Source organism: Hippopotamus amphibius, chromosome 11 (genome assembly GCF_030028045.1).
Source record: "Hippopotamus amphibius kiboko isolate mHipAmp2 chromosome 11, mHipAmp2.hap2, whole genome shotgun sequence".
NCBI lineage: Eukaryota > Metazoa > Chordata > Mammalia > Artiodactyla > Hippopotamidae > Hippopotamus > Hippopotamus amphibius.
In genome coordinates this window covers 51,732,581-51,744,838 of record NC_080196.1, presented here as the reverse complement: position 1 = coordinate 51,744,838, position 12,258 = coordinate 51,732,581, and the positions used below count along the sequence as shown (strand labels likewise).

The following is a 12,258-nucleotide window of genomic DNA, read 5'->3' as shown; positions in this document are numbered from 1 at the left end:
TAGGTACACACCAAGAACCTACTGTATAGCACAGGAAACTATACTATCTTGTAATAACCTATAATGGAAAAGAATCTGAAAAAGAATATATACACACACATATATGCGTATATATTCATAAAGGAATCACTTTTCTGTACACCTGAAACTAACACAACATTGTAAATTAACTATACTTCAATTTTAAAAAGTGGTTATAAAACAAAGATTTAATCTAAGAAATAGCTATTCGTGGAGCATGTCTGTATTTTTTGGAGAATTGCTACCAGGAATATCTTGTATTATATTTGTTTTTTTCAGTGTTTAGGGACCAAAAAAAATCCATCAATGATGATGAAATAATACAATAATAATAATGATAATCAACACCTGTAACAGTTAGTATATGTCCTCACTTTTCTAAACATTTCATATATATTAATTTATTTAGCCCTCACAAGATCTGTGAGATAGATAAGGCAGATATTATTTTAACTCCCATTCTGTCAGTAGAGAAACTGAGGCACTTAATAGGTTATATGACTTTTCTAAGGACACATAGCTTCTTAAAATTAATCAAAATTTGCAACTATTTCCTTAACTGCTTTGAGTACCAGACGCTTAAAGCTAAATTTATGCTTTTTCTGTACAGTACTGATAGTTCGTGTAAGCATTTTTTAAATGTAATTATTGCCTTTCATATCCCCTTTAATGAATTGATTTTGACTTATTTTTAGTCTTTGAGTTTTTGCCATTTGTTTTATTGTACCAGTGTTTTCCGTTGGTAAATACCTCATTTCTTTTTGGGGAGTAGACAGTCTATAAAAATTTTGATACTAGAAGATTGATATAGTACCCTGGATTAACTAGTAATCTACTAAAATTCATTAATAGGTTAGCAAAGCATGTGTCCATCAGCCACCTGAGACAGGTGAGCATGGCAGAGAATGGCTAATATAGAAAAGGTCTGGATGGTGGCTGAGCCCGGGGAAGGAGATAAAAGCCTTGAGGCCTGGGTCTTGGGGGGTAAAAGGCTGATGGGGAGAAGGGTGCTATCTCCTATTCAAGGCAAACTTTGCCCGCCTGCTCTTGGTTTGGAGTCACCTTCAACCTCTGGAACTTCACGCCTGCTGTTACTGTTTGTGTCCCGGGAATGTGTCTTCTTCTTTCCACTTTAGCCTGTATTTCACTCGTCTCTACATTTAAATTGTGAACACACAGAGGGAGGGTTTGTAGTTGCTTGAAAACAAAACAAAACCAAGTGCTTTTTCCTCCTCTTCACCCTCCCTTTCTATAAGAATGGCTTCAAAATTTCAACATTGAAATGGCCCTGAAAGTTTATTTAAGATGCTATTTTTCAGTGCCAAGTTTGAAGTAACCCAACCGGTGGCCTCTTTATATAAGGGAGAAAATAGCTTCTTTAAACATTTAATGGATAAGTAGAGAGTAAAGAAAACTTCATAAATATACTTTTGAAGGCTTTTAAACTAGTGACTGATTTATTGAGACAAATAGTAAGTTATTTCTTATCAGGAATGGAAAAAGAGCACTGATTTATTTTATAAAAAGTTGTTTTTAAAAGCAAGATATAGACTTCAGTATGAGAAACACTTTTTTCTCTTCTTTTCTTCCTCTTCTTCTTCTTCTTTTCTTCTTCTTCTTCTTCTCCTTCTCCTTCTTCTTCCTCTTCCTCTTCTTCCTTTTCCTCTCCTTCTCCTTCTTCTTCTTTTTCACTTCCTCTGAGTAATAGAGCAGCTATAATGCTACTACTTTACTCTCAACAACAAATCGAAGCAAGTCAGGAAAACTGTAGGATAAACAGGATTCATAGAAGATGATTGGTCATGCAGTTAGCACAGGCATTCATTCTGTCTCTATCTTTGGCGATCATTGACCAATTTTGGTAACCTAGTTTGTAGATTACAGTAATTGCAATTTCTAAGAACTATTTTTGGACTCTCTGCATTTACAGTATAGGCATACCTATTTAGAAAAGCAACCCTCCTATTGCTCTGGAAGCAGAATTTGACATCAGTCTACTTGGTGTTATGAACCCTGGTTAATTTATGAAGTCATCCATTACTTTTTCTACCCTTTGATCGAAAGGCAGTATACATGCTTTTCCAGATCACTTGAAAACAGAAAGCCTGCAATGGCACTTGGCATTGCCATTCATTATCATAAATTGGTTGTATTTTAGTCTAGCCTTAGAAATATAAAGATGTTTGTGTGCCATTTTTCCTTTACAGCAGAGCTCAAAATTCATCTTCTCAACAGTGCATTAAATGTCAGCATCAGTTTCCATAGACTCCAAATGTAAAGTAGGAAAACACAACATCTATGAGTGGTAATGGAGAACTGGTGTGAAGGTAGCCACACGGTTATTGCTAAGTGACAGGTTACTAAGTAAGAAATCTGTCATAAAGAGAGGTTAATCTCATTAACAAAACAGCTTCAACGAAAATGTACTTTCCTATAGAAAATTCTGATTCAGTAAACATGGTGTTACATTCGTATTTTTTAATAAAGTCTCCAACTGATTCTTGTGCCCACAGATTTTGAATATCATTGTTCTGCAATGTGATAGTTTCTTAAGCTCTAGCAGTTACCACAGAACACAGATCTATGTGCTTACAACTAACATGTCAGTGGCTTTCTTTGTTTTTAAACATAGGAACTGAGTCTAAGGTGTGGAATGACTTATCAGAAAGCTTCTTTCAAACTGTTTTGAAAGTTTCTACAAAGAAAACCTAAGACTGGCTGGGTGGAGGTGATGACCAGGAAGGCTCATTGGTTTGTGGCTCTTCTCTTGGGTCCCTAGCCCTTAGTAGGCACACAGTGAACATTTGTTGATTGAATAAAAGAAGATGGTAGTAAAATATGGATTCTTCTGAACTGGAACTTCTAACATTAATAAATCTCTGGTTTATACCTTATAACATGCTTAGTTTACAAGGACACCTGTGTGTGAACAGGTGAACACACACAAATGGGTGTGTATATCATATGCACAATTAAAATTAATGTTATTGCTAGGAACACCTTGCTTCCATATTCATTGATAATATTTTAGCTCTGAAGGGTGTGTCCTCCTTGGGTTCCATGAACTTTCAGCTGCTATACCTGCTGTGATTTTTGGTGATCAGTGGCTAATAGCAATGGCGTGTCAGATTTATATAAACAGAGTGGAAGGTGATGGGGTGTGTGTTCGTGGCCTTTGTCTTTGTGCTTGGAAGACTTCTCAGGGTCCCCATCTGTCTGCTGTGCAGGAGCAGGTCACCTAGGTCTCCTTCCCCTGATCTTTACTTGGACAAGCCTTGGTATCAAATGAAAATGTTTGTTTTAGTTAAATTGGGAATTCAGTTGATGTTGTTAATGAGTGATCGAGTCTGTAGAGTTACAATAGGTGTTTGTTTCTTTGGTGAGGATATTATTTTATCTTAGAAAGTCCAATGAATTACCAGATTTTTTGCCTACTTACATATTTCTGTCACAGTAGCACAAAAAACCCACAATTTAATCAGATTAGGCAATTAAGATACATTGATATTTTAATTAGGAATAGACTAGCCTGGACTTAGCCTCACCACTTAATTACATAGCTTCCCCTTTTAAACTGTAGCTTTAATAGTTTATTGCAGGGATTGACAGATTATGGCCCACAGTCCACCAGTTACTGCTTGTTCTTGTAAGTAAAGTTTTATTGGGACACAGCCACTGTCATTTGGTTTAAGTGTATGTGTATGGTTTGCATTCCAACAGCAGAACTGAGTAGTTGTGACGGAGACCATCTCGCCCACAAAGTCTGAAATATTTACTTTCCGGTGCTTCACAGAAAAAAAGTTGCTGACCCCTGGTCTATAAATTACAATTTAGTTTGGTGCCCTTGGCTCTTTATTTTAAAAATACAAACTTCTAGTGAGCATTTGATGTTTCAGGGATACTGTATAGTCTACACATAGCAAGAATGTCACCTACATTTTTCAAGGAATAATTATTCAGTATAAAAGATTCACCTGGAAATCCATAATAATTTTGCATCAGGAGGAGGCCATGTCTGAAAATTATACAAAATATTTATTATCTCGTAACATTTAGAAAATGTCCTCTTTTGGGGTGGTTAAGATTATGAATTACATTGAATTAATTAAGATGTACCATATATTTTGCTATACGTAGATATATTTTGACTATATTAATGATGTTTCTTTAGTTGTCTCTGAGACAGAACTTTTACTAAAAGAGCTGGAGCAAATGCTAGAGCAAGCCCTGGAGCCCACAGCCACCCCTGATGAGTATGAAGAGGAGCACAGAGAGGAGGCAAATACAGGAGAAAAGGTAGGATCCATAGTGATTGTCAGGCCTAAACAGCAACTTCAGATTCCTTAAATAGAAGAAATTGTTCCTGAATGTTCATTTTCATTATATGGGAAATGCTTTTCACTTCTGAAACTTGAGCCCTTGATTATCATGAGGTGAATAATAAACTAGTAGCCTGTTAAGAAATCAGAACGCATCTATCAATCTTTGAAAAAAGTATATTTGAGCCAAGGAGATCTTTTATTTTAGATCTTTGAGGCTGGAATGAAGAAAGATGGAGGGGCTCACTGTCATCAAGGGGGTGCCAGTCTTTACAGTCAGGAGAAGGGCCAGGACAAGAGCAGCTCAGAAAACCTGCCCTACCTGGTTCATGCACAGGGATGACCTTCCATGGGGACAAATCTCATTCATAACATCCTGGAGGTGGGGTTTTTCACTAGAATCTATTTCACCATTCTTAACTAGTTTGTCTTTTTTTTTTTTTTTTCTTTTGGTCAGCTATGTTGGGCTGAGAAAGGCCATGTGTGCTTACTGTATTCACTACTTATATATGAAAACAGAGATTTCAATTGACACACCGCTCAGCACATCAGCTCCATGTCTCTGCAAATAAAATGAGGGTACAAGCCCAGGTCATTAACATAGAACAGCAGTGTGGCAGGTGTGAGAAAAGCAAGTCATGGGGCAGACGCTTCCACAAAGTGCAACATCTGTTCCCTATGTAGTTAGGAAGAAAAACAGCGGTGAGAAGCTCTGGATCCTTAAGGTTTTGTTCCTTCTCTCATTCCTTTGTTTGGGTGTACAGTGTGCCTGGAGTCCAGAGGGCAGTGGAGAGGAGGCAGGCTCAGGGTACAGAGCCACGTCCCCATCCTGGTCCTGCCAGTGAGCCCTTGGGGGCTTAGCAAGGTTGCCTAGCACTGGCCTCAGAGGATTGTTTTGAGGGTTAAACAAGGTAAGCCAGGGTAATTACACAGTAATTGACACCTAAGGTTGGCTGTTATTACAGATGAGAATTGGCAGTGGCAGCTGCTGGAGAGAGAAAGAGCTAGGAATTCCTCACTTTGTCTCATTTCCCACATTCTCACTTTGCGGAACTACCCATCCCCAAGTCTGTCTGTTCTTAGATGCAGAAAAGGTGGATTTGTAAGTGGACAAGGTTGTTTATCCACTTTGGCTGATTTCATTCAGAACTTCAACAAGAATAAAGATGATTCTTAAACACTTCCTTGATTGAGTTAGAAATCAAGAACATATACAGAATTTATAGTTGAGATCAAAATGTCAAGGAAAATAAAATTAATGATAAAAACACGTACTGAGTTGGGGGGACTTCCCTGGTGGTCCAGTGGTTGACAATCCCACCTTCCATTGCAGGGGACGCGAGTTCGATTCCTGGTTGGGGAACTAAGATCTCACATGCCAAGGGGCAGCTAAGCCCGCGTGCCACAGCTACAGAGCCCACGCACTCTGGAGCCGGGCACCACAATTAGGGAGAAGCCTGTGCGCCATAACAAAGATCCCACAGGTCTCAACTAAGACCCAACACAGCCAAAAATAAATAAATAAATAAATAACATATTAAGGAAAAAAAAAACCACTTACTGAGTTGAAAAACATAATCATTTTCTTGGTCAGTGATACCAGCTTGTACTTGAATTTCCATGGGTTGTGAATGCCATTTTTCCAATTAGAGTTCCTTTTAAAAAAAAAACAAAAAACAAACTTGTTCTCTCCATATAGGTCTTACCCTTTGTAGAACAAGAGCTATAAATTGGTGACATATATATTGTATACATGTAGTTAATATACTGATTATTCTTTTCTAGCAAATGTGTGCTTTGAGCACCATATGATTTTGTGCATTTTTTTTTTTTTTGTCTTAGCAGTTTGTCTTTTCAAAAATATAGCCAGGTTGATTTTTATAGAAATGTCCTGGAGCTTTTACTGCCAAACATTGGCTTCTATTTTGCCATTATAACTAGTAACTTAACAGAACAGAAAATTACTTCTGATTTTTATTTCTTAAGGTAAAATACATAGTTTTAATACATCACCAGGCAGGAGCTTGCTCTTTGTTTTAGATTCTTGTAATATTTTATGCTTTCAAAAGGCATTTACAAATTATGAAAATTAACCATTTTAACTTGCTGGCAGGCAGGTGAATGCCACCTGTTGACTGGTTCATAAGCTTCTCCACACTGAGCTTTATAAGTCTAGAGTTCACGCCAGGCTCAGAGTACTTAGGGCCTCGTTCGCTTTTAAATGAGGAGAATAGCAGTGAGACCAACTGTCAAAGTTGGAGCAATTTCCAGCTTAAAAGTAAAGAAATGATCACCTAAGGGATTTCTTTTTTCCTTTTTCTTTTTCTTTCTTTCTGTTTTTTTTTTTTTTTTTTTTTTTCAGTTAGTAGGAAAAATTAATATGGCTTCCAAAGGTAATCCATTTAACACTGAAGATGTGTTTTGTTTTTAGGAGAAAGTGGGGTTTTACACGCTAACACACCAAAAGGAGCCACCTGATCATTTTAAAGTTCTGAGCATGTTCATTCTCTGGGCAGATATTGTTTGAGCTGTTTTCAAAGTTGTAAATTTCATGATGTTTGCATCATTCATTTCATGTACGAGGTTTCAGATTGATTGCTGTCAGGCACTTATACCAGTGAATTGAGAGTAGCAACATGAACAAAACGCATACACACATGGATAATCAAAATCTATTTCTGTTTGTCACTGAAATACTTTATGAGGTTATTTTCCTCAGTAGAGTCACCTTCCTAATTATATTCTTAGCTAATGTTAACACTAGTTGACATGCCCTGCCTTGGAAAAAATGGGAGGGAATTAATTTAAGATTATTATAAAAATCCACCTGAATAATTCACAAATTAGTTGTTCATATACAAATAAGACAGAGTTTACTGAATAATAATTATTTTAATAATTATTGTATTTAAAGGTACATTTGGGATACATGAGCGTACTTGTCTAAACTGCATGTATTTTTTTTCTTACATTGTGTGGGAAGTTACCTCTGCCTTTACCAAACCTTGAAGTTGTAAATCTCGTGTGTGTGTGTGTGTGTGTGTGTGTGTGTGTGTGTGTTTGCATTGTTTTTACCCGTGTTCTTTCCCACTAAGCTAGTGCACACTCTCACTATTCATAAGGAGTGCAGATGCTTATGAGATAACCACAGAAAGTGTAACTAAAACAGTTTTAACTTGTATTCCTCATAATACATAATAATCATTTTAAAAATAAACAAATATCGAAAACGCTCAGATTTTTAATTTTAATGACCACATTTTTCCAAAACATAGAATTAAAACTAACTAAAACTGTGTGATGTTGGAGAATAGAGACAGGACTAAATGCGAAGTTACTTTTACACTCACACACTTACTATATATTATCCTTCACATGGGGACCGTTATTTGGCCACCAGCAAATGGAACACCTTCTTGAGGAGTTACTGACAACTTTATGTTTTGTTCAAATAATTAAGCCTGGTCTTCAAGTAAATTTGATGACTTGTATGGTTATTTTTTACAGTTACCTAAATGTGGCCCTGAAGCTTCTGCAAGCAGCTCACTTGAAAACCACTGTGAAGAAGACTATCTTGTAATTGATGGGTTAAGATTAAATGCTGGAGAGTGTATTGAAAATATAACTAACAAGTTTAAAGAAATAGATGCGTTGATGTCTGAATTTTAGGGCATTACAGATTTTTTAAAAAGTTAATTATGAAAACATTTATATCTTACATTTTCCCAAAGTCAAAACGTAAAAATGTTTAGTGAAATAGGTATACAGTATACCAAAGCTGATATTTCTAATAACTTTCTACTTTGTATTTTGAGACTATCCATTGTTTTGAGTCAATCAAATGGTATTTAAGTTAGTGTTATAAATTTAGAATCTGAGAAACCCTGATATTTGTATTTGTAGGGTTTTTTCTTATTTGCTTTAATTTTAAAATGGTTTATGAAACCTACTTCATAAATACATGCTTTTCAATGATTATTTAGGTCCTTTGTTCGAATGTGACTAACTGTTAAAACAACTGCCAATGCTATTATAATTCTTATAGATAATTCAAATCTAATATATTTAGAGAATGTGCATTTGTAGTAGAAATAAGCTATTGCAAAATAAAAGGAAATAATAAAAATGGTTGTGTAATAGAGTTTGAGCTTTTCTTAAAAAACAAAAATGTCAATTGCCTTATTATATTGGAAACAGTTGTTTCAGCCACAGTTCCCAAAGTGATGAACAGTCTGTGCAGTCTGATCTTTGGAAGATCAGAATCCTGGACCCTTCCCCACTGAATCAGTATCTCTGCAGTTGAGGATGGGAACATATAATTTACAATATAGAGAGATAAGTTAAACATATTCACTATAGAAAAATCTAAACAATGTAGAAAGGTAAAAGGTACATCCCGCAATACCACTACCTTAACATCTCCCCTGGAGCCCCATTCCTTAGGGGTCCTCATGAATGGTCCAGGTGGATGTCATTCTCAATCGTCTTCTTTGCTCATCAACTTGTGTGTCTGCACATCCACCTCCAGTTCTAGCTCTGGCTCCCTCTCTATACTTCCCTCTCCCTGGGGGGAGGCATGGGGGAAAGGGAACTCCACGCACATAAAAACAAAAAACAAACTCAAACAGAGAAGAAAAGAGAATATCTGGGGCCTGGTGTTGGTTGAGGTAGCTGGAGTGGCATGTGATGGGGGTAAGGTGAGCCACAGTAGATGAGGAGACCGTGTGCGCAAGTTAAGCAACCCAGGGAAGAGGTTCAAACATTTGAGGAAGCTCACAGCAGTGCAGTGTGAGGCGCGGAGTGAGCAGGAGGGACCCTGGAGTCAGAGCACCAGCGGGAAGGCTACTTGCTAATTCGGTTGCAAGATCATGGGGGCCTGACTTATGGTGGTGCCTTAATGGAGACAAGGAGATAATTAACAAGAGTGGATGGTTAGAACTAGGAGACTGGATATAGGCATGGGACCAGGTTTCTGGTGTTCAAAAGTGCTATTCACTGAAGTAGGAACACATGCAGATTAGAAACATAGGACACGTCAACTTTGGGCTAAACTGTGTAAGTTCAGCCAAGAGTCTAGGCTGCTCATGCTTTGACAAAGTCTGTGTTTCAACACCACAGTAAGAGCCAGTGACTAGGAACATTCTCTCTACACATCCTGTTTCAATTCTAAGTGGTTTAAAACAGTGAAGGCTAAGGCTCCCATTCTCTTCCAGCTGAATTTACACCAGAACATTTTAGAAAAACTCTTTCACTTTTCCTTAGCAGTATGATTTTATATTCACAGCCTACAAAATAGCTCAAGCAGTAATCAGTCCCATTGTGTGTACTTCTTAGAATCAACGATAAAAATAACTTCAATTGTATTTGCAAGACTTTATCCACAATTCAAGTGTTTGATCTAAACCTCGATCTAGTAGGCCAGTTAGATCATTTATAGCTAGTTCCTCTTGGTGGAGCAGCCGGTGCTCATCAAAGTGAGGGTCTGTATGTAAGATACTGAAATTTCCAGACTGACTACGACTGCAGTGGTCTAAGTGATAGAGTTTGGAATGTCCACTGGAGTCTTTGTGTGCTTGAGCAGCTCAAAATGATGCTGTGAACAAGCACTTGAGTTGGCTCTTCTGCAGCGGAAACTGCAGTCTCCTTCCGAGAAGAGGCTAGGGGAGCCTCTATCCGTGTGAAGATATAGGCTTTCAAATTTCCAGTTGGGATGTGCCCAGGAAGAGGATGAAGGTGCAGTCAACTAACATCTCTGTCCTCAGGACTGAGAATCAGGACTGGCTGAAGACCCTCCCTACGGGTAACATCCCATGTGGAAACAGAATGCCTGCCTTCAGATCCCGGTGCTGCCATCTACTAGCTGGGAGACCTGAGACAAGTTATTGAACTTTTCCGAGCCTAGGCTTCTTTCCATCTGTAGAGTGCAGGTTACTGTGAAAGGAAAAGTAATAAGCTACATTAAGTGCATGTAACAATCAGAACACATGGAAAAGATGCAAGTTATGATGATGACTATCGTTGGCTCTGAGCCTTTTTCTTCTGACTGCCCCTGCCATGCTCCTCTGGTGCCTAATAGACTAACATCTTCCTTTCAATACAACCAGAGGTGATACACCTCCTTCTGTGGGTCTGGGACGAGGAATTCTGTGATTAGCTACCTTCTAGGGCAGGCCTAGAGGTGGACAATATCCTACATTTATAGCCAGAGCTTCTAGTTGGGCACAAAGGAAACCATTGTAAGCAAATTGCACCTGCACTAGTTACACCAAGTTTGATACATGAGGCATAAGGCAATATGCCAGGGCCTCCTGAGCAAACATTTGGATTGGAATAAGAGCCCTTCTTTGTCCAGTTTGAGGAGCTTCCTGATCGTCTTTAGGATGATTTGGGCCAAGTCATCCTAGTCTACAGCCTCCATTAACTTAGGAAAGGTCTGTACCCATTGGAAACTGAGTCTCCAGTTAGACCTGTAGACCCTGGATAGTTGAGCACCAAAGCCAGCTCTGTTCCCCTATGTTCTAGGAAAACCTGGTCCATTTGCCCCTTGCTAGGAGCTGAATTAACTCAGGGATTTCTGTTGGTAAGAGGCTTAGCTCTACTTTATTGGAGATAAACTGTGTACATTGAATGGATTAGTCTCTTTTTGCCTCCAGTGGGACGAAGTCTTGCAAGAGTCTGTAATGTCTACAAGTCTTGGCATTACTGGCTCTGCAGTGGAGACTGATGGGCCACAGACAGTTAACCCATCTACCTAGGTACTGTCATAAACTTTGTAGGTAGGTCTAGAGTCTTTGTGGAAAAAAATGGTGGTTCGCTCTTTGTAGAGGAACCTTGCATTCATGTACCTGAGGTGACCTGTTTCATGCTTTAGGTGGAACCAGATCATTCTGCCATCTACTACCTCTACCAAATAGCTGGTAATCCATGATTCCACCATATTGGGGCTGACAAATGGTAGAGTTCTGTTCCAGATACTTCCAGATCAGTAGAATTTGCCATTGCCCTTCCAAAGGACGAAGGTAAGATTTTGGAAATGCTCAAAATAATCAAGTCCAATAATCAAGTCCTCTGTCATTCTCTCTCTATTGGGTCTCGACAGGAGACATAATACAATTTAAAAATTCTGATATTTCTTTAGAGCTGAACCAGTTCTTGATACCTCTCAACAGAGTTCTAGAAGTGTTGGTTAGTACAGATAAATTTGGTCTTAAGGTCCAAGTGGGACATTCTGTGTGAACAAATCTACATATTAGGATTTTCCCCCTAGTGATTTGTTTCATGGTAAAAGCACTCAAAGCACTGAGCAACATAATCAAAGGAAAGGACAGACAGAAAATTTTTGAAAAAATGAGTTGTTTGCTTTTAAATGCATATAGTAAGGTACTACAAGGAAGAGATATGCTCAAAACAAAAACCAAATAAAAGAAAAGAACAGTTTGCAAGCAGCCCAGAAGTTGCTACTTAGAAAATAAAACTGTTATCGTCAGCCAATCCAGCCAGGAAAAGATTCTTAAATTAAGATATAGCCTGAGGCCAAAGATTAAGTCCAGGGAATGGTTGTTGAATTATATAGCAGGAGAGACAAAGACCAAATGCAGGTGACTTTCAGGAAAACATGGCTTCAGGGCGAAGACCCAACCAGGGGTATGGCTGTAAAATATGCAAAATATGACAAATGCCTTTTAGTAGATCTTTCAATTGGACAGAGGCATGGCTCCACAGCCACTGGATGTGCCCAAAGTGCTAGTAATTCAATCTGAAAAGAAGTGTGTCTTGAAAAAAATTGTGATTTTGACACATGGAATGAACTGCAATCAAACACATAGAAAACCCACTAAGTCATAGAGAAAGTGATGTTGCCAAAGTCCTACCAGCCCGAACTAAAAGAGACTGAAACTGTTTGAGAGGCAAAGAAGAC

General features: G+C 38.2%; 1 protein-coding gene across 2 annotated transcripts in view; it reads left to right on the top strand.

Annotated features, from left to right (window-relative positions):
* The window catches only part of ZCWPW2 (zinc finger CW-type and PWWP domain containing 2), a 150,755-nt gene extending 142,622 nt beyond the window's left edge, over positions 1-8,133 (top strand). For both annotated transcript variants that reach the window (XM_057698074.1, XM_057698075.1), the window contains 2 exons: positions 4,193-4,317; positions 7,848-8,133. In XM_057698074.1, coding sequence (XP_057554057.1) covers positions 4,193-4,317; positions 7,848-8,009 — 287 coding nt within the window. In that variant the 3' untranslated portion in view covers positions 8,010-8,133. The remainder of the gene's footprint in view (positions 1-4,192; positions 4,318-7,847) is intronic.
* Positions 8,134-12,258: the final 4,125 nt, after the last annotated feature.